This window comes from Brassica rapa, chromosome A06 (genome assembly GCF_000309985.2).
Source record: "Brassica rapa cultivar Chiifu-401-42 chromosome A06, CAAS_Brap_v3.01, whole genome shotgun sequence".
NCBI classification, from domain to species: Eukaryota; Viridiplantae; Streptophyta; class Magnoliopsida; order Brassicales; family Brassicaceae; genus Brassica; species Brassica rapa.
This window is the reverse complement of record NC_024800.2, coordinates 3,548,476-3,570,739: the sequence shown is the minus strand read 5'-3', so window position 1 is coordinate 3,570,739 and position 22,264 is coordinate 3,548,476. Positions and strand designations below refer to the sequence as shown.

The 22,264-nt window shown below is 35.8% G+C and overlaps 5 protein-coding genes across 6 annotated transcripts; 1 reads left to right on the top strand and 4 right to left on the bottom strand.

The window, feature by feature from the left end:
• Positions 1–125: 125 nt before the first annotated feature.
• Positions 126–1,018, bottom strand: LOC103871657. The gene is made up of 2 exons (XM_033274188.1): positions 347–1,018; positions 126–275 (listed from the first exon to the last, which is right to left on the bottom strand). The coding sequence occupies exon 1, from the start codon at positions 905–907 to the stop codon at positions 353–355; it is 555 nt and encodes a 184-aa protein (XP_033130079.1). The 5' UTR covers positions 908–1,018; the 3' UTR covers positions 126–275; positions 347–352.
• A 633-nt stretch (positions 1,019–1,651) lies between these two features.
• LOC103871655 (rhodanese-like domain-containing protein 6) lies at positions 1,652–4,420 on the top strand. Of its 2 annotated transcripts, none has more exons than XM_009149932.3 (8): positions 1,652–2,096; positions 2,332–2,493; positions 2,600–2,705; positions 2,777–2,957; positions 3,044–3,125; positions 3,195–3,277; positions 3,360–3,492; positions 3,554–4,420. In XM_009149932.3, the coding sequence occupies exons 1-8, from the start codon at positions 1,899–1,901 to the stop codon at positions 4,364–4,366; spliced, it is 1,758 nt and encodes a 585-aa protein (XP_009148180.1). In that variant the 5' UTR covers positions 1,652–1,898; the 3' UTR covers positions 4,367–4,420. The 2 variants fall into 2 exon arrangements, with proteins under 2 accessions (XP_009148180.1, XP_009148179.1); XM_009149931.3 differs by having other exon boundaries at positions 1,662–2,096; positions 2,774–2,957.
• Positions 4,421–4,442: 22 nt separating this feature from the next.
• On the bottom strand, positions 4,443–7,489 carry LOC103871656 (importin subunit alpha-4). The gene is made up of 10 exons (XM_009149933.3): positions 7,107–7,489; positions 6,862–6,958; positions 6,678–6,769; positions 6,439–6,570; positions 6,068–6,253; positions 5,796–5,959; positions 5,617–5,695; positions 5,404–5,532; positions 5,186–5,313; positions 4,443–5,091 (listed from the first exon to the last, which is right to left on the bottom strand). Exons 1-10 carry the CDS (start codon positions 7,341–7,343, stop codon positions 4,707–4,709), a joined length of 1,629 nt encoding a protein of 542 aa, XP_009148181.2. The 5' UTR covers positions 7,344–7,489; the 3' UTR covers positions 4,443–4,706.
• A 578-nt stretch (positions 7,490–8,067) lies between these two features.
• Positions 8,068–12,415, bottom strand: LOC103871654. Its single transcript, XM_009149929.2, has one exon. It carries the CDS (start codon positions 8,757–8,759, stop codon positions 8,247–8,249), a length of 513 nt encoding a protein of 170 aa, XP_009148177.1. The 5' UTR covers positions 8,760–12,415; the 3' UTR covers positions 8,068–8,246.
• A 2,927-nt stretch (positions 12,416–15,342) lies between these two features.
• On the bottom strand, positions 15,343–16,295 carry LOC103871653 (transcription factor bHLH149). The gene has a single exon (XM_009149928.3). It carries the CDS (start codon positions 16,137–16,139, stop codon positions 15,522–15,524), a length of 618 nt encoding a protein of 205 aa, XP_009148176.1. The 5' UTR covers positions 16,140–16,295; the 3' UTR covers positions 15,343–15,521.
• Between the last annotated feature and the right edge of the window lie 5,969 nt (positions 16,296–22,264).

Here is a 22,264-nt window from a genome sequence, read left to right as displayed (position 1 = left end):
TGTGTCATATCACCTATGTCATTTGTAGCAACTGTGAAGCAAATTAGTATCTCACTTCCTGTAGTATATGGTCAAACGGTTTGGAGTCAATGCATATGAATGATGTTGCTATAGTGAGTGACATACAGAACCAACTTCAGTGTAGTTTATAAATAATTATACGGTAATACTTGTAAGAACAGGATGATGTTGACATCTTATTACAGGTAAAAATAAGCAGCAACGAGTGGTAGGTAATAGATGAGAGTAAGAGCAGTGAGAAGCACTAACTCTCAAAGGTCGGTTTAAATTGTTGAAGCACACTTCAAAAGATTTTGGTCTCTTTTTACTATAGAAGCAGTGATAAGCTTGGTTAGGCCTCCTTGACGGCAACAGCCTCTTTGGCAGGTTCAACCTTGGCAGCCTCCTTGGCAGGTTCTTCCTCGGTGACCTCCTCGGTGGCTTCACTGCTCTTCTCCTTAGCAGGCTCTTCCTTGGCTGGTTCGACTTCCTCTGGGACAATAAAAGCTGAGACAGGGAAAGTCCTGGACAGTGTGGTTGGTGACTTAAAGGTGATCTTCTCTTTCTCCTCTGTATAGATCTCGCTGACACTGACCCAAATAAGAAGCTCCTTGGCCTTGACTCCAGTGAGCTTCTTGATCTTCCCGGTTTTGACCACGGCAGTGACCTCGGTTCCATAGGAGACAAGCTTATCGATATTTTCGAACTTGTGGGTGATGCTTTGTTTCTGCTTCAGCCACACAACACCTGACTCTCTGTCATACCCAGCCTCTTCTATGTCCTTCAAAGGTAGTAAGCCATTGGGCATAGATATTTCCTTGAGGAAGCATTTTGTCTTCTCCCGGCATATCTCATCTCCCGTGTACATCTCTGCCTTAGCTCTCACCTCCTCTGTGACCAAACCCATCTCCGTTTCTTGGGGGTTTTAGTTTAAGCTTTTATCTCAAAGCTGAAGTTGTGTTGTGATTGAAGTAGAGACTTAACCTTGTGATATATAGATGCATGTAAAAAGCATTAATGGGCATGGTTGAGAAGGTTTGTGGATAGGTAAATTCTGACTAGTTTCATGTCCTGTTTATCCCATTCTTGTTGGGTTAAAATATCTGGCCGTCATCATCCTCACAATAATGGACAGTTATTACTATTAATAATATGATTTGATATGATGGTGCATGCATGGCCCCTTCCATATAAATGCAGTGCCTATCATCTCACTTTGTCTTTTACATATGAATCGAATCAAATTATCCCTTGAGATATTGAGGATCACCTTTTTTCTTCACTGCCATCTTTAGAACCCAAATAAGTTCACATAACTATTAAGAGTTCCCAACTTCTAACTTATTGATTGTGATTTCTCACCTTACTTTCCTGAGACTTGATGTCTTCAATTAAATCCTTCCTGTTTTATGATTATTAAGTTTTGTGAACAAACGCTAAAACCAACAATCATATCGGATATCAAGCAAGAGCCAAGTTGTTCTCGTGAATTAGACTAATCATTATGCTTCTCAATAAAACTGTTTCAAGTAACAGCTCCAATGTAACATCCTAACCGTTCATGGCAGAGATTGTTCAATATTGTCTCTATGTGTATCATCTCCTTAGGCTTTGTGAGCACCTTGTAGTCTGTCTAAGATCTGGTTTTGAAGACGAAACTGTTGTGCGATGGACTATTGGAGATGAGCATCTTGAAAGAATCCTGAACAATATAAACATCTACATTGGACAATAGGTTCAATTCAAGGCAAAATATAAGTTCAAGGCTGAAATGGTTTAATATACAAATTTCGGTTTAAGTATATCCCGGTTTAATTGGATTCGGTTTTCTTAACCGCAAGCAAATGACTTCTTCCTGGTTCCATCGCGACTTCCCGAGCCTGAACTGAAAACCCCTAATGGGAAGAACGAGCTCGTGTGGTGGCGATGGCGAGAAGCAGAGGATTGAAGATAAAGAGCAATACGGAGTGTTGCTGTACTACAAGTACACCTCTGTTCCTGACGTAGACGAGCTCGTTTCCTTTTATGAATCTAGCTGCAACTCGCTCGGTTTACTCGGCCGAGTCAGACTCTCAACTCACGGCGTCAATGTCACCGTATGCTTCTAATCTCCTTCTCTTCATATCCGATGTTGATGAATCAAAAAGGCTAAACCTTTATGTCTTTAGAGGAATGAAAGACAATAAAGTCAAACTCTTTTTGAGTTTCTGAGTTGAGAGCTAGTTGGGTTTGATTGCAAGATCCAATCCATATGAACCAAAGTTTGAAGCTTTTTGATAGAGTTCTGTTTATAGGATTTTAATAACATTAAAAGTTTGTGTTTTGGTTTAGGTTGGTGGGAAATTAGCTGCGTTGGAGGAACATATTGCTTCCGCAAAGTCGAATTGTTTGTTCGAAGGAACTGACTTCAAGCTTGCATCTTGCCATCATCCCTTGAACGACAAAGTTTCTCAGGAGTGTGGGTTTACATCTCTCTCCATCCGTGTTGTTGAGGTTCCTTTGCCTTCTTCTCTTATTCAAAACCATACTTTTATCTCCTTAGCCTTTCTAGCATTTTTTTTGACATGACTGTGTGTGGCATTGTGCTGTGGTTTTGCAGGAGCTAGTGACCTTTAGTACTTGCCCTCTCTTGAAATCACCAGACATTTCAAACGCTGGAAAGCATCTCTCTGCTGCTGAGTTTCATTCTGTCCTGGAGAGTGCCAGTAAGATCTTTCTGCTGCTTTATTGTGATTTGTGAGTCTCATCTGATTATGTTTTGATTCAAACTCAGAAGAACAACCTGATGAATCCGAGGAGCTTGTTTTACTAGACGCTAGGAACCTGTACGAGACACGGATTGGAAAATTCGAATCAGAGAATGTTGAGACCCTTGATCCTGAGATCAGGCAGTACAGCGACTTGCCAACTTGGATTGATCAGAACGCAGAGAAACTGAAGGGCAAAAACGTTCTCATGTATGAATTAATAGTTCAATGAACATAAACATAGATACGTTTCTTGTTCATTAAAGAAGCTCTACTGTGTTGGGCAATAAAATCAGGTACTGCACTGGTGGAATCAGGTGTGAAATGGCATCTGCATATATCAGATCTAAAGGCGCAGGGTTTGAGAATACATTTCAGGTTAGCAAATGGTTTTGATACACAACAAGTCACTGAACTTGTCTGACTATTATTTGTTTCTTGAAATAGCTCTATGGTGGCATACAGAGATACCTTGAACAGTTTCCTAGTGGAGGGTTCTTCAAAGGGAAGAACTTTGTGTTTGATCACCGGTATATATATATCTAACTTCTTCTTTCTCCAGTGATTGACTAGAACAAGGGGTAACTTACTTTTTTTCATGTATGATTGAAGGATCTCAGTTGGGAGCTCAAAAGAGGATATAGTAGGCTGCTGCCTTCTCTGCAACAATACCTTTGACGACTATTCTCCACGTTGCCGTTGCAGACTATGCCGCATGCTTGTATTAGTCTGCAATCATTGCCAGGTATTGGATCTACTTCACATGGATTGTGTTTCCATGGACTTATGATGTGGTGTTGTTGCAGGTTAAAGAAGATGATTATGTGTGTGAGTTGTGCCGAAAACACGGAAAAGGACAAGTCCCTTTGAGTCCTGATCCCTCAAAGGGACTTCCCCCTGCAGGTGATGACGATATGAGAAGAAAGCTAAGGATCTTATGCCTACATGGTTTTAGGCAGAACGCGTCTGGCTTCAAAGGGAGGACTGGATCACTAGCAAAGAAACTAAAGAACATCGCTGAGCTTGTGTTCATAGATGCACCTCATGAACTACAGTTCATCTACCAGACTGCTTCTACTACCCCTCCTCCTCCACTTGGGGCATGCAACAAGAAGTTTGCGTGGTTGGTGTCACCAGATTTTGACAAACCAAGTGAAACAGGCTGGACCCAATGCCAGTTTGATCCATTGCAGTATCAGAATCAAACGGAAGGTTTTGACAAATCGTTGACATATTTGAAGACGGTGTTTGCAGAGAGAGGCCCTTTTGATGGCATTCTTGGATTCTCTCAAGGTGCAGCAATGGCTGCAGCTGTGTGCGGGAAACAAGAGCAGCTCTTAGGTGAAATAGACTTCAGATTCTGCGTGTTGTGCTCCGGTTTCACACCGTGGCCACTGTTGGAGAAGAGAGAGCAAGGTTCTATCAAGTGCCCTTCGCTTCACATTTTTGGAAGCCAGCCTGGAAAAGACAGACAGATTGTGACTCAAGCTAGCTTAGATTTGGCCGGGTTGTTTGACCAAGGCTGCGCCACTGTTATAGAGCATGACTTTGGCCATATCATTCCTACAAAGTCTCCTTATATTGATGAGATTAAAGCTTTTCTTAACCAGTTCATTTGAGGATAATGTTTATCAAGACAAATGTTCTTGCAATCAAATAACTTTTCTTCTTGATTTTGTAATCTGACAAGTAAAAAATTTGAAAAGAAAAACTGTTACAACAAAGATAAAAGTGACAAATACAATGTGTGATCAAATCCTAAACATGATTCTTCCCAGAGTTTTAAGATATGAAGATACAGAAGCAGAGAATGATTCAAACAAATGACAACAAACAAAAGAAGTATAAGAGCCTTTTTGGACCAGTACTCAAAACCCCAAACTTGAACCTCAATCACAGTTCCAAAAGATGAATCTCATTGTCCCTCAAACCAAAGTATTCAATGTTCTATACCTTTTTTCAACCAAATTTAAATCCACCAGGGGGAGCAGCGGTCTGGTTATTCCCAAAACTGAAGCCCTGTTGTGGGTTTTCATTGACACCGTCTGGCAGAATCTGCTCATCCTCTTCTTCCTCAGCCCAATATCTCTCCAAGATCTTAACAGCCTTCTCATATATCTCATTGTTATCATGGGACTGAAGGTTTTCTATTTTGTCCAACCCATCAGATTCTTCAACTATCTGAGCATAGAGATTTACTCCACCGTTTAACCCCATCTCCTTGTCAGCCTCACCAATCTTGAGAATGTTCTCGAGCCCCTCTAGGCACACTGTCACGATCCTCGGATCAGGGCAAATTAGAAGATCACAAAGAGGTTTGATGCAGCCTTGTGCTACCAAATACCTGCATGCAAAAACTATATTATAGCATTCTTCGATATTGAGATGGATGTTGGTATAAGACTATAACAGTGAACACTGAATAGAGATTGGCTTACTGAATCTGCTCATGAGACCCTCCTGAGGTAGCATTTGAAATAGCCCACGCAGCTTCCTTCTTTATATCGAACTCCGCGTTTTGGAGCAAATGCACAAGAGGGAGGACAATACCAGCGCCAACTACAGCCTATTGTTTGAATAAGATAAAGTAAGTAAAACTTTGTCTTTAGCCTCTGAAACTTTGATGATTATCAATATTTTATGAAAAGCCTCATACCTCTATCTGAACTTTATTCCCAGCAGTGATATTCGAGATTGTCCAACAAGCTTCTTTTTTGATACTTTTCTTGTGATTTTGCGTAAGCAAATTATAAAGGTGTGGAAGTACTCCACTATCAATTATAAACTGAAAAGCAAACATACATGTGTAGTCAATATAATAAACACAAACACCAAAACATTACAAAGTATCATTCTTGACCAATGGTACCTGTGTCTGAGAGTCATCACCGGTTACAATGTTCCCAACGGTTCGGAGGGCAGGAATGAGAACCGTAGGTGATGGATGACTTGAAGAAATATATATCAGATAGTAAACAAAAACAAAACGATAAGAAAAGTTAGTGAGAGCAACCAACACTCAAATTTTAAAAGGAATAAGGAACTAACCTCAGAAGCTCCACAAGTCGTGGACAGACACCTGCCTGGATCACAGCCTGAATCTTATCATTGGGGCCATCTGAAAGGTAGGAGAGAGCCCAGCATGCATCAGTGAGAACTTCTTCATCATTCAGATAAATAAGCTGCCGGAGAACTGGCAAGGCAGGCTTCACCTGGAATATATGAATATCAAACATCAATATTCGGAGTAACGCGAGGATGAAAGCAACCAAACATAAGCAATCAAGTTACATAAAAAGAATACATTTCTTCATCCCTACCTCTTCAAATGGTGTTGGTGGTTTCCCACGACAAAAGTTGGACAAGGTCCATGTAGCATTCCTTAGCATGGATAACTTTGAATTTTCGTTTAACTGAGACAGCAAGGGTGCAAGAGCACCACAGCTGAGAACAAGGTTCCTGCAGTTTGGCGAGTCTCCAGCAACATTCCCTAAGGCCCACACGGCCTACAACGGATAAACATAAATAAAGGTTTATTATAAGAAAACATTAACGTTTTAGCAACCTAAAAACTACAGAGAAGCACTTGGCTGACTATCATTTCATATTAAAAAAAAAAATATGCAATATATATCTTAGATTAAAAAAAATTGAGTTACAATTATCTATAGATAGATAGTTAATGGCAAACCTGCTCTCGAACGTCATCACTAGCAGAGCTAAGAAGCTCAACGAAGATAGGTACGGCCCCATGTTCAATCACAACCCGAGTATGATCTGATGTTCCTGAGGCAACGTTAGTCAAAGCCCATGCAGCCTCAAACTGCAAAGACAATTCTTAAGTGTTTTTTTTTTGTTTTGTTTTTTTTTATTAAAGTCACAAACCATAAGGGGCAAATCTAAAAAAAGTAAGAAAATTATGAAACAAACCTGGAGTTGTGGATGGTCTTGCCTTCGAAGAAACTCAACAAAACGAGGGATAACACCAGCTTTGATCACCTCATCAATTGGAGGACTGCGCTCTGCTCATCAAATCACAAAACAACCATCAGATGTCTGTCTATTACACACATATAACATTCTGAAAGTAAAAAAAAAAAAAGAGTATACTTACCAATAGATAACAACTTTCTAAACTGAGTAGTAGCTTCTAGCTGAGCTTGAGGATCCTCAGAATAAACACCTTGTACCATCATTGGTATACCTTCCAACTGCCACATCATCAAAGATCCAATCCGTTAAGAAGATCAGCACGTGAGTTACTAGATGTGTTGTAATATAGGATCTAATCAAAGATCCATTAATAACAAAACAGATCATAGGATCCAAAATTAAACTTCAGATCAGCGAGAGAGTTACTCGTTTCTCAACGGCGGCAGCGCTCTGGAGGGCATCGAGACCAGCTGCTCCGAGAGGCTGCTGCTGCTGCTGGAGCATCATGCCTTCGCGGCGTTTCTTGAGGAGACTGTCCTCGCGCTTGTTTTTTCGAATCTCGACGAGGTTGTCTTCTCTCCTCCGCCTCGCCTCATCGGCATCGACACCTGTCTTGTATATCTTCTTCCTCAGCTCCGCGCGTGTGCTCGGCCTCAGCGACATCTTGGCTCACTCTTCTGGAAACCACTTCGTTGTCTGAGATCTTACGATGGAACTGAAAATGGAGAAGGAGATCGTGGAGGATGAGTCGTCTGTCTGTTGCTGTCGGGTCTGATCCGGTTTGGTTTAGTTTGGTTTGGTCTGGTCGGAGTTTTTTTTTAATTATTTGTTGGAGCTACTTGGAACCTTCGTTGTGACAAAGAGTATCCTAGAGTTTGCTTTTTTGGTGAAAAAATATACAAATTTTATTTTGCATGATTGCATGAATACTTCATGACTAAGGATTCTTTCTTATAGGATATGCTAGAATTAATTTGTTCTCGCAGTGGTATAAAAGTATATTGACTGTTGATTATGTTGTGGCAGTGCTCTAAAAATTGGTCTAGTCAGCAAATCAGGTATGAACGAAACGATTATTTTAAATCGATTTATTAAAAAGTTGGTATAGACGTTACCCGTCTAAACAATAATCCTCTGTAAAGCATGCTTAACCATGTAACATAGATAACCATCAAATATTTTTAGATAATACAAGATGGTGTATGATTGTATTTGTGGTTAAAACTTCTACTGAAAAAAAAAAAAAATTGTATTCGAATATTGGTTATTAATGAAAATTTGATGTTGAGAAAAAGAGATGGATATTTCATGGCTAGAACGACGAACAATGATATGATACATTCGAAATATTTAGAATAAGAAAAGCCACAAATATAACAAACAAACAAAAACAAGACGGAGTTTTATATATCCCAATAATTTGATGAAAAGCTTGATAGTTTTGATAGATTAAGATTTAATACTTAGGATAATACAGCCACAAATAAAACCAAAGAAAAGGAAACAGTACGGGGTTTTGTATCCCAACAACTAGATGAAAAGCTTGATAGTTATAATAGATTAGGACTAATCAGAATCAGAGTCAGTGTCGATGATATTAACACAAGGACGTTTTCCCTCCCTCACTGATTGATGAGGCGGTTCATCTTCTTGAAACATGATCCCTAACTCTCGTTCGATGTTGCCAACCCCACTCCCCTCCTCAGGACCATACAATGCCATCCACGTTGCGTTGATGATCTTGAAAGCTAACTTGGCAGCAACAGATTTGTTTTTCTCGGGGCAGAGCTTAGCCACAATGTTCATGTACTGTCTACGGGCTGTTTGATAGCTACAGAACGGGGGGAGTCCGAGGACGTCGTGGAGTGTAAAACTGCTGGCGTTTATGAACCTCCAGTGAATTTGATGAGCCAGGTAAACCTGCGAGATCTTACGATGGTTTGTAGAGGTGTTTGGGAAAACAAATGTTAGTGCATGAAGAACTTCAAGGGCTCCTTTCGGATTGCCTCTTCGGTACCGCTCTTCAGCTACTCTTACATTGTTTTCAGAGAACACCATAGCTGACACTGGTAGGCTCATTTTTTAGATTGGTTTGATTGCAAAATTTTGTAGAGGAGATAATTTTGAGGTGAATGAGGTTTGAGATTACCACCAAAATTTATAGTAAAAAAAAAAAAAATATCTTAAATTCTTCTATAACTAAAATACAATAGAAAAGGAAGTATATCGATGTAAAATATAAAGGAATGCATAATTTATATATACATAAAGCGGAAAAATTAACCTTTTGTTTATAATTTATATTTTTCTTTATAATATTTTGCAATATGAATATATATGTTACGTCATTGACGAAAAATCATAATTTTTATGTTATTTCATTTTAGATTTTTGAAAAATGTATTAGAAGGAAAGTTGACTAAAAACTAATTTAACTTGGTAGATTCGTACTTTCTTAAAATTAAATAAACAATTTTGGTAAATACGATTTAATAGTTATTATGGACGATATATATGTGGAATTGAAACGCTTATACCTCTTTTGGTTAAAGCAATTCAATATTATGGTCGATATATACATGAAATTATTAAAATGCTCGCATACCAGCTCATAAAAACGAATCATTGTAATATAAGTTTTACTTTCTAACATTTTTTGATAAAAATATATTTATGTTATTATCTCGAAAACAATAATTTTATGTTATTTTCAATATTTGATATTATTTTAACTAGGAATGAAACCTCTGCGATGTCGCGGAGGAAAACTATATTAAAACTATATATAAAAAAATTTGAACATAAAATAATAATATATAAAAGTTGATATTTAAAAATATTTCTGAAATTTATATATTTAAAATTGAAAATATAAAATTCTAAAAATAGACTATGAATAGATATATGTAGCAAACGAAAAGCTTTTGAGAAAGTGATATAACTCTTCAAAACATTTCTTGAAATGATAAATGGTTGAAAACAGTATAATAAAATATTTTTACGATTATTAAAAACAGATTTCTAATTAATACTTCAAGATACCTAAACACCAAAAAATGCATGGTGAAAAAGTCTTTAATAAGAGTTGTGTGTTTTTATTTTCTTTTATTTTTTCAGTTCCAAAATTCATATGGAGTTACTAATAAATCGTGTATCTAATTCTTAAGAAATTACAGTAAAATGAAACAGTGATAACAAAAAATATATTGATAAAATTTAAGATAAAATTAGTAAATTTAAAAAAAAAATTGAGGAATTATCTAATTATTAAGTAAGACAAAATAGGATATTTTGGTGCGATTTTGAAAATGTGCCATGATTTTGTTATAAATTTTCTCAACATTTTTCTTTAAATAGACTTATTCTGCAGTGAACTAATAATATGATTGATAGATTACCAATTGATATGGTGTATCCCTAAGTGGTACTTTTCATTGTATCTTTGCCACTCTTCATCTCACTCTAATAAATCTTTGCAACACATGCATTTCTAAAAAAAACCATAAATTTTACCATCAAATACCTTATAACTTTTATCGTCGTTTATTTGTTTAGCATTTGAAGATCAAATAAATTTTCTTAAAAAATATTTTGACTCTTTTGAGTTATATGAAATATTTTTTTAGGATAAGACAACCAAATGCAAACAAGTTTTCAAGGTTTATACGTGTTTCTCCAAAGATTGTATATGATCCTTTGGGTGGTGAATCTCTCTCTTATTTTATATAGTTCTATCTTTATTTGATGTTTTTTGTTATTGCATATCTCACTACTCACAACTACTACTATATATATTTAGACCAAAGATTGCAATGGGTAACCACCAAATATTACAATGGTTGATCACCAAAAATTGCAATAGTTGAACATCAAAACTTGCAACGGTTAATCATCAAAGATTGTAATGGTTCATTTAAAAAATTGCAAATGTTCATTTAAATCTCTAACATAACATTATATATATGAAAAATACAATTTAAAGAACAAAAGCAATAAAAAGTAAAAACAAAACAAAAGCAATTATAAGAGAAAAGTACAATAAACAATTATGAGCAAAAATATATAATTCACATTTATGAGCAAAGTTATAATGAAGAGACACATTTTAAAACATTGCTTGGAATCCCTATTATAGCTTTCAAATATTGTTCTCCATCTACGAAATAAAATAAATAATTATTAGATGAAATTATACATATATGTATCATTTCAACATTGCGACCAATATGGCTTCTTGTTTAACAATAACAACCGGTGTTTAATGATTATCTACAACAAATAAGAAGAAAACAATAATCTATTAATAAGAATAAAGAAATAAACAGGTATGAGACTAGTTTAAACAAAGAGGTACTAATTCAAAAAAACATAAATTAATGAGAGATACAATTTTAAAAAATGCAAGCAGATATAAACAAAAAGACCATAAACTCTTATAAACAGTTTTTTTTTTAATAAACAGACATGAACATAATTATAATGAAAAGACATGACTTTTAGAATTAATTATGATTGCTATTATTAATAGATATTTATAAGATGTTTTATATGCAAAATTATCATGAAGTTGGTGTTTTAGACGTCAAAATATATTAAAAATTTATATGGCATTAGTTTTAAAAAAAAATTGTGGTTAATTCTGCTACTTCTGTCTCATGTGCCAGGTTTGAGACTAGATAATGGCATTACAATTTATTTATTTTAAGCGTTGTAACACAAACCAAAGTTTGTAGTGTGAAAATTCTGGTTTGAATATACTCTTAGATTTTAAATGTGTATAAATACAGTTTTGAACAAACCGAGTAGAAATTGTCAAACTGGATCGATTAGAATGTTGATTTCACACTGGTTATGAACCAATGAAAAAAGAGAGAAAAAAATGAACCAATGTAAATGCTTGTAAATTTGTGCATGTCAGTTGATCGGTCTCTCAAGACTGGTCTAACCCAATCTTTATTAATAACACGTACTCCAGAAAATCGCTCGGTCGGGAATCTTAATTTATATGTCTAATCAGATAAGTTGACAAAAAAATATGTCTAATCAGATATCTCGTGTCGACATGTCGTCATTTAAACATGTGTGTCTTTCTAATCTGTTGATTTCAAAACATCACTGCATGATTTTTTTTTTTAATATACCGTATTAACTGATCCAGTCAATTTCAGAAAAATGCATTTAGTGGTATAGAATGGAAGGAATACCACACTACATCAAATCTAATTAATTTTTTCTTCTAACAAAATTTGAACTTGATTCAAACATAGAAGTCTCCAATGCAGAAATCTTTGGGATAAACATGAACTTTCGCGGAAGTTCTTCCATTGCTTATAGATTTCGGATAGTGAAAAAATTAAACATTTTCGTATCATTTTTCTCTAGTTGTAGAATTGCTGTACAAATATAACTCTATCAAGAATTTCTCTCTTAATTGCATTATACGTTTCCTAGTTTCACAAGAGAAAGGGTTACTGAGATATATACATTTCTTACGTATGGAATTTAAACCACCTTCTGTAATATTGGATGTATGGTACGAAGAACTTATTGTTTGCATCCCAAAAAATATTATTAAACATTGAAGAGCTCTTGTCTCTTACATTTTTGTTTGGAATCAAAGCACATATGAGATCTCAATGCATCGATCTCAAACCAGTCAATCTTTATTAGTCATCTCTTTCAACACTTATATCTTATAGAAAGCCACAGATTCATGAGACTTGCGTTTACTTTGTTCCTTCCATCACAAGTTTTCAGATTTGGTTGAAGGGTTAGTTATATTGCATCAAACTAATAAAACTTGATGAAGCAGCGATCTTTATGATTTGTAAAACTTAGTTGATTAGCAAAAAGAGACTATTTGGAAATGATAGGGAAAGAGGGCGAGCTTCTATGAAGAAGAGGTTCTCAGGTTTTATGGACGATCATCAAGTGGTTTCCCAGGATCGGTTTGAGAAAACTTTAACCATGTAGATAGAATGGATTTAAAGCAAGGAGGTCGACGCTCGCTTGTTTCTAGGCTCTGATTATTAGGTGCAATATTGAGTTCCTTTGCTTCTTATTTTTTGTTTTATCTCCATTGAAGTTTTTTTTTTTTTTGATCAAACCTCCACTGAAGTTTAGAATAAAATTTTCAGGATATGGCATGATAATGTTTGATGATGAAGAAAACAAATCTAAAGGATGATAGCATCATCTTTACGTACTAGGTAAATTAAAGAGTAAAATATTAAGTTCATTTTTGGGTTTGATATGTAATAGCCCACTAGCACAAACCATAAAAATAATGGAACAAGAACACAACTATATGCAATTGGTTTGGGTTTGGGTTACAAACTTGGGTCAATAGAAAATTAGAAATATAAATACAAATTTGTAACCAAAACCAAATGGTCGTAATCTAGTTGCAGTTTTGATGGTTGAAAACTCTTTGTTGATCGAGCAAGAAATTAAATCTCATCATATAATACTCATTTGTGTATGGATCTTAGACGCTATAGATTCAAATTTCTGATTGTCTATGAACTTGTGAATTACTCTGAAATAGAGATGCACAGTTGATATCAGTTAAGACTTAGGATATTCACATTACGAATAAAAAATTTGTGCATTTTTCATTGTATGCTCTTTTCTTCCCTCGCTATCTTCATGGTCATCCAAATGGGGATATAAAGAGTGAATTTGTTTGGCGTATAATTCTAGTACGTGACTGATTACATGCAAAAGTCATAACGATCTAATATTAACTTCGGTATAAATGGTTTTAAAAGGAAAAGTTGCATGTATGTTACCAGTGAGATAGAAGCAAAAAATTATGAGTTAAGTGGATATGGTTGACTTGAGAGCACGTGCGGAAATGTAGAAAAACACGAGCACAGTTCAAAGACAACGAAATTTCTCTGCCGAAGACATGTGCGAGTGCATGCTGTCTTGCGACGTGTTCCATGTAATTACACCACACAAAATTCCCTCACATATAAGAAACCTATATATGTATATATATTAATCTGATGTGAGAATGAAAAGATATGGACGATAGTATTTTTGCTGAAGTCAAATTTTTGTTCAAAAGAAGGTTTTGTTTGCTTCTCTCGTCCCAGGACACATTGTTCCCAACACCTCAAGCCATATAGTCTTGAGGCTCCGGTTATTTCCACCGGTTGAACCGATTGAATTTTGGATTTCCATTTTCTCTTTTGATTCACTCTACGGGGATATCTGATTCCTAACTTTTTGTTATAAATACTGTAATCATCATTAAAACATACATAGACAACCAAACTACGAAAATAATATAATCTAATAAGTGAAATTACACGTTATTTTAGGTGACATTACTAGTGAAAGCAAGGTGAGTGAATAAAAAAGTTTGATAATTTTTATTTTTGATAATTATGAATGACAAGGTGAATTTGTTTCTCATTCATAAATACTATATAGCTCTGTACAAAAAAAAAAAAGGAGGAAGAGGAGACTACTATTATTCTTCAAAAGCTGGCACCTCCTCGGCCACATTCACATATGAGGTCCATAATTGGAGTCACATGGTTGCATGTGATTACATTGGGTCTACCCCTTTAGCCACATATGGCCAACTCCACGTTTTCCCCTTTCTTTTGTTTTGTTTTGTAGCTATCATTCGATGCATTTATATATATACTTTGTTTCTTATTTTGTTCTACTAATTCCAAATATCATGTGAATACGTTAACTAATATCAACAACTCGTAATATCAGGATAAGAAATGTCAAAGGATAAAATGTGGATGCACAATCGTATTAATAAAAAGTTATCCGGGTAAGATTTGTGGAAATCATTTTGTGAGAAACACCTCGTCACCTTAATAACTTTTTTCCTGGAAACAAAAACACAATGACCCACAGACATGTTGCCATTAATTTGATATATATAAAAAGTGTGAATACAAAGAAGAAAGACATATTGGGGTGTAAAAAAGAAGTAGCACACGTGGGGAGACTTAAAGAGGGGAAGAAAGATGTTCCTCCAGATTCATTTCTCAATCTTTTTGTTTCCCCTTCTTTTGGTACTAATGTTGTGGTCCTTCACACTTATTTCAATGTTACTTAGTTGCTCTCCGCTAGTGGATTTCTTCTTCTGACAAACTTACACTACCTTTGTATTTTTATACGATAATGTAAATGTCAAGTCTTCTACAACTTTAAAGTAAAAAAAATATTATCATTCAAGAGTCAGAGTTATCTAGAAAGTAACTCTTTTTGTTTATCAATCAGTTCCAAAGTTACTCTGAAAGTAAATCTTTCTGTTTATCAAGCAGTGTCAAAGTTATTTTAAAAGGTTTATCAATCAGCTTCAAAGTTAAAGAGAGGCATTAGTAGCAAAATATAGTTTTGGACGGCACTCTAGCAATAGTGCAAAAACTTCAACGTCGAAAAAGTCAAAATGAGAACATCACATGGAGTCCATTGGCCCCAAAATTAAGGTGGGTGTTCTCTACACGTTAGGCCGTCTACGCACATGCTCTTTTTTTCTGAATTGCTTCAAGTTGCAATTCATTTTAAAACTTTTTATTCTTCTCTTATCTTCTTTTGTGTGTACACTTATCTTTTTAAGGGTCTATTAACACTTTGGAATCAAGATTAGTTGCCTTTCTTTTTCTTCCTTTAGAAGATTAAGAAAAAGTGATTCTAGGAAAATATTAAGAAGATCAAAATGGATACAACTAAACAAAGTAATGTACAATGTAGAGAAATAAAATACATGAAATTATAAAACAGAAACAAATAAAAAAACTTGAGCCAAACAAAGGGGGTAAAAAGGTAAAAAAACTAGTTTAACAACTGACAAACTAACTGCCGCCGTTACGGTCGGGTCAACATCGACCGTGGCGCGGCGGCTGCTAGGAGTTCTGCAAGAGACTCCATGGCTCGGACCTGCATCTCTAGAGCCGCGATGTAATCGGTCGCTTCGTCCAAAAGGTTCGGCACGGTGACTTTCCGGCAACCGGGAACCAACCTCCCGAGAATCTTCAGCTTTCTCTCAACCGCCGGCAGTTTACTCCGCTTCCTCTCCGCCGCGGTGTCTTTTCTCGGTTTGCGAGCTCCGGTTAACTTCGCCTTCTTGTGCTTCTTCAGACTCGCTCGGACGCGAGTGGCCAAGACCGCCCTGCTCCACCGCGTCGTGCCGCGAGCCGACGCGGCGAGAACTCGGTCCGCCGTGTCGCGTATCTCTCGCGCGGCGGAGGTGATTTTACCGCCGTCGTTGGATCTCTGACGAACTCGGCGCAGAGCTTCGACGAGCTTGGAGGCGTAGATCTGCTGCACACGATTGGTTCTCCATCTCTTTAAGCTTTCTTGGTTGATCTCTGATGACTCTGCCGTCTCCTTCGCCGTCTCTGATATCCTCCGCCTCTTCCGTCTTGACTCCGGAGAGGCGTCGTCAACGGTTGCTTCGATGCTCGGAAACAGAGAATCCACCATCAAATCTGATCAAACAAAGAAGTGTAAATAGTCACAAGACCACAACAACAATCTTTTCGTCTTCCTCACTACTACTCGTAAACAAGACGAGAGCTACAGAAAATGGAGTCTTCAGAATGTGACTGTATAGAAACAAAATGAAGATGAAGGGAGAGAGCTGTTTATATATCTCCTCCACTCGACCGAGAAGAGTCGTCAACAGTTTAATACCACTTTTGCCCTTAGTTACCGGTATTTTGTTTACTCAACGGGCCGGGCCTAATCACAATACTAAAAGCAGCATTTCCTCAAAATCTATGCTGCTACGTCATCAAAAATAATTGGCCAATCACAACATTTTATTTTTGTTTTGGGTCTCAATTGTCTGGGCTTGGGTGTGTGGATTTATTAAACCATATTCTGTGTTTTCATTTCAGGCCTATCTCTAAATATAATGCATTGAGACCCGAAATCGCATGTCGTCATCTAAGTCGTATCTTCATCTTACGGCCGCCGCTTTTTCCGAGATGAAAGTCGATGATAACACCATGGACGTTACAACGTTTCATCTTGCTCTTCTTTACTTCCTGTTAATTCGTGATTTCTCCACTCCTCAGCATTCAATCCGACTCCTTCTCTTCCCGTACCTACTCACTAGAGCTTCGGGTATAAATACTTCCTCATCCAGACATGAGCATCACAGCTTCGACGAGAACCAGAAGATCTCTCTGTTCAATTTCTGGTTATTACAATGGCGAATTCCCAAGTCTTTCTTGCTGATTTGAAAGCAGGACGCTGCTCCAACGTTGCGGAGGTCCAGAGGGAAGCAAGAAATGTGAGGAAAGGAGGTGAATTGACGAGTGTTGACATGCTCGTTGTCGATGAGAATGTAAGCCTCTTTTCATAGATATGATTTCAGACAAGAACATATATATATTTGGTGTGGTAGTCTTATCATTGTTCGTTCTTTATGATCATAGTTCAAGGAAAGGTTTGCTTGTGTCCTACCCGCATTCAGCTTTTACCAACGTAATGCGGTGAACAAGGTTAGATTTCAAGTGTGATTAGTTTGTATTGATCTTTTCCTCATTTAAAATGAACTCCGTGACTGTATTAAAAAGCAGAAAGAAGCAGCTTTATAAAGGTTTTTAGTACGTATACTAAAATAAGTGTGGATAGGAGAAATAAGATTGGAGAATTTTAGTTGATTTTCAGACTTAATTTTGTTTGGATGTTGCTTTTAAATGACCAAACCAGAGACTTAAGACATGTATGTGTGCCATCATGATGCTCTGATTGTGCTATGACCCAAAAGTTTTCAGTTTTTTTTTGTTAGTTAAACACGTGAAAGCTAAAATGTTCATAAGTTCGATTTAGAGTTGTAAACAAAATTCAAAGTTATAATATTCCATATAGTTGTATAGGCTATTGACTTTTAAATATTCCATCGGTTACAGCATTGAAGACGTTCACCCAAACGGTGGAATCAAGAAATTCAAATCTTCTGTCTACTCCAACGTAAGCTTCGTCCAATCATTTTACTCTTTCTTCTAATCATTTTACTCTCAAGTCAATCATGACAATATCGAGTTGTAGCGTGCACTGAGTCTCCTAATATACTTATATCTCTCTTATACTTTTCAGTTTATATTTTCCTTTCGTCTAAATCAAAACTGGTTCCCCAATCCAATCGTTCTCAAGTCATGTCGCTCATACAACAAGGTGAGATGGCTTTGTCTGCAAATCGGTTTCAAAGGTTACGAGAAGTAGCTCGAGGTCATCTTTCAAGACTCCAAGGGATTTGGTCTCTGTGCTCTGATCAAGTCGCAGTTGGACAAAAAACTCACTCTTGCTGCATGTGTGATCGTGCTCTGAGTCCAGTTTCTTTGTCTACCCCCACAAAGTCATCATCAAGACTTCTTCATCTTCACATCTGAGTGAGAGCGGGAGCAAGGCTGCAGACCCAGACCCAGTTGGGACATCACCAGAGCCTACAACTAAGAAGCCAATGAGGTGTACCAATCTTGAGTAGACGTTATAGTGGCTCTCAATTATCGTTCAGCCCAGCTGTCATCTATCATATTTTCATAGTTTATGCTTTCAGTTTAATAATTGTAAGGCTTATTAGGTCTCTGTCTATGCAAATATTTGGGCTTTGATATTTTAAAATTAAACACTTATACACCTAAGTGAGTCAATAACATAATATTTCCCAGCTTCTTATTTCTCTTCCAAACACACTCCATCGAAGATAAATTGACTCTACAGGAAATAGCTTTCCCCGACATACAACGTTTTTTAAAACTTCGGGGATATAAACATAAGAACGTAGCTGGGTGGATGTCTTCCACCTGAGTGTGAACCCAAAGTTGACCTTTAGTTCGTCAAAAGCTTTTAACACAAGAAAAATTCCAGAAAATGTTGTGTTTTTCAGTTTTGCCAATTTTGTTGATCAGACGGCAATATAAGCACTGCGATTAAACTATGTTTGGCACACTTTGACTCTAAAGAACGATTGTCCAATTACCACCATCCACAGATATAATAAACTGAAAAACTATTAATAAATAACAAAACAATTTAATCCATCGTAACAGTAAACTAAATGGAATAATCTGGAAAAAGAAGTCCAAGTCTTAGTTTACAATATACATTACAAACTAAAATAAAATAAAAAATGCAACACAATAAACATGAATTCAAGATTATTTTGAAGACAAAGTATTTAACCAACATGTCCACAATGAATTCTTAACATATTCTCACATCTATGACATGGACAAAACATGTAAGGATTGTTAATACTTTAAAAGGAGAAAATTTTGTTATCTTCATTCAAACACATGCATTTGCATGTTTTTCTTTTGGAACATCAATTTTACTTTATGCTTTAAGATCAACTATATTTACTTTGGTGCAACTATCACCTATTTATTCTATTTTTATTGAATCGATTAGTGAAAATCACTTATGCTATTCATTTTTGACCTAAACAACTTCAAAACAAAGTAATTCACTACAATCATTAAGGACTATCAAATTGATACAAAAAAATTAAAATTATTAGAAAATAAAACATACGAACCCGGCGCGTAGCGCCGGAATACCACTAGTAATTATAATGGGCCTTAAATTATTTTGTTAGCCTATGTCCAATGTCCAAATTGAGGATCAGGAAGGGTGGATAAAAAGATTGTTGGGCTTGTTTCATTTCTTACCAGGGGTTTTCCGGCGCTACGCGCCGGTTTTTCTATTATTAAAATAGTTATATTATTAGAATCTTAATTCTTATATAAATTCGATATTTAGGTTTTTCAATGGATATTATGTAGCATCTATATTAATATGTTAAACATGATTAGAATATAATTGGTTCATAGCGGAAATCAAATACAAAACTAATTAAACGAACATATATCATGAGTAGGTACATGCACATTTATTCGAAACCAAAAAACATAACCAAACAAAAAAAAAGTTCATTTTGGGTTTGGATTTTATCAATTATCCAAGAACCAAGGAACTGGAATCGTACGGTGCCCAAATTTCTAAAATATAATATATAAACTTATAAATTAATATCAACTATATTTAGTTTTAAAATAATCAAATAATTCAAAAATACTATTTATAATCTGAAATATCCGAGTTACCAGAATAATTTTAATTTATCCAAAAATTTAAAATTATCTGAATTATCTAAAATTTTATCCGAGAACCTGAAAATCTAATACTTAATCTGAAAACTCAAAATTTGCGACTTTTTAACCTGAACTAACCAAAAAAAAAATGAAACCAAACGGGATCTTAATTATCTCGGATATTAGCCGGTTCATTACTTTGTTACATGAACGAATTGAGAACCAAAACCGGAAACGTCCCAAGTCTACAATCTTTTCTATTTTAAAATGTCTTTTAAAACATTATAATTAATTGGGTTTGATTGTAACTGATTTTAGCAGTCAATTAAAAAATGTTACAAAAATAAATAAACCAAATCTTAAGTAAACATTTAGCAGTCTATAAGTCAAGTATTACATCACACGGATGGCCCTCTATGTTTTTGTTTGTTTTTTCAAAATTTTGTGGGGATTATGTTTCTTTTAGGCAAGCTTTTGGGGTAGTTATGTAATACTCTTATATCTACGATCTATATAAGTTACGCTTTATAAAAGATGTTTGTATATTTAATTTATGCAATACCAAGTGTGTATACAGTTATTTATATGTATGCTCATTCCTCTACTCTGCTGTAATGATTTCATTTCAAAACTCTGTTTTTATTTTCAAAATAAATAATAGAGTTAATAGTTCTAGTTAAGGTGGTAGATTATAGTCCTAGCTACATCATTCACAATTTACAAATTGCAGAATATGTATAACTTTGTCAAAACAATATTTGTCTTTATTTAAAGTCACTTTTACTTAACCTCATCCACAGAGGTAGAAAACCACATAAGACTCTCAAAGTTACCAATCTGAATTGATCACCGGACTTGAAACGGAGAGCAAAGCGAGCAGACCAGATGCGTCTACGCCAATGACTGCAATATCACATACAGAACATACGCTTTCTTCCTGGGTTGGTAGAAACCGGGCGGTGAAGGACATGACACATCCTTTTGTCCTATGCAGATCGGGATATAAGTTGACCTGCATATCACAAACGGGTCTTTAAGTCGTAGTTAAGCTTGGTTTCATGGGTCATGTTGCGTTTAGGGATTTGCACAACTTGTGTAGCTGTAGCCATCTTGGCCTAGCTCGCTAGATTTGGGTTAGTGCCAAAGAATCTTCTGGAAGCAATGGCAAGGTTCTTTGGCTTGTAGGAGACGCCCATTGCAGTAAGCAGTGCGCACCGTAACTGAGGTGGTTGGAGGTTGCAGTAAAGTACAAAATCATCTCAAAATCAACATAAAATTCATGTGGTTTGACCATTTTCAAAGACTATCACAGTCTTATGCATCTGATAAGAGAAATTCAAGTGGACATATTAAAAACCAACCATTAGTGTTTGCTCATAGTCATAGAAGCTAAAGAGCATTATTGTGATCAATATGCTTATTTCATTGGCTGAATCAGATGGAGAAAAGCATCATCTGCAGGAAATACAATAACACATTGATCAAGCTACAACCATACTAATCATTAGTCCTAAAAAATACTTCACATACACTTAACCGCAATGCAAAATACAATTAAAAAAATTAGCTCCACAAACGACACCTCATAAGAACAAATATAGGTGAAGTATTTTTTAATTACATGGTATCAGTTTTAGGAACGTCAATTTTAGGGATTCTCTTACGCTATAATATAGGTGGAGTATCAGAAATGTAGAAAAGAAAAAAATAATGTTGACCTTTATAAAGAAACATGAACTTGAACTTAAATTTCAAGGCGAGAAAGAATCAATATCATATTATATCATACTGGCCGAAACAGAATCCAAATGACTAAAATATTTATAGAAAGATAGAAGCAATACCCGTAGATATTTTGATGCCATGAATGGATTTCAGGGGTTATTTGGAGAGCTTTGGTTTTGTCATTGGATTGTGGAAGAGAATGTGTTATGAGCTTTCTAAGTAATTTGTTGTCTGAAGTCTGAACAAAGCTAATATTGCCTCTGGAGGCAGCGCAACTCGGCAGTTCATCTCACTGGATTCTCCCCGCAGCAGACAACATTCGCCATCATAGACAGGGATATCCGTAATGCCATCAGTGCGAGAAGACATAGGAGGAAATTCACTACTCTTATGCAACTTTGGATTAGATAGTTGCTACTTTCTGATCTAACAATCATGTGTATACCTTGTTTTTTATTTCTTTTTGCCAAGGTATCACTTTTAGGCTCTTGTAACCCTAAACTTTCATTTTATGATATTCACAGTTTAGCAAAAAAAAAAAAAAATATTGCCTCTGTACGACAAATTAAAAAAAATGCAGGAAAAACATTAGGAACCACACATGTCACAGGAGAGAGATAAGCATCAATGAAGTAAAAGCAAGCAGGGTAGGAAAAAAAATGCCCAGTATTTGTAGAGGTCAAAATCTGTAACATCTACACAGATAAGCATGTCTATTTACGATAAATTAACAGGCACCGCTGTAACAAATCTTTTTCTTAAAATATAGCAACACCAAAG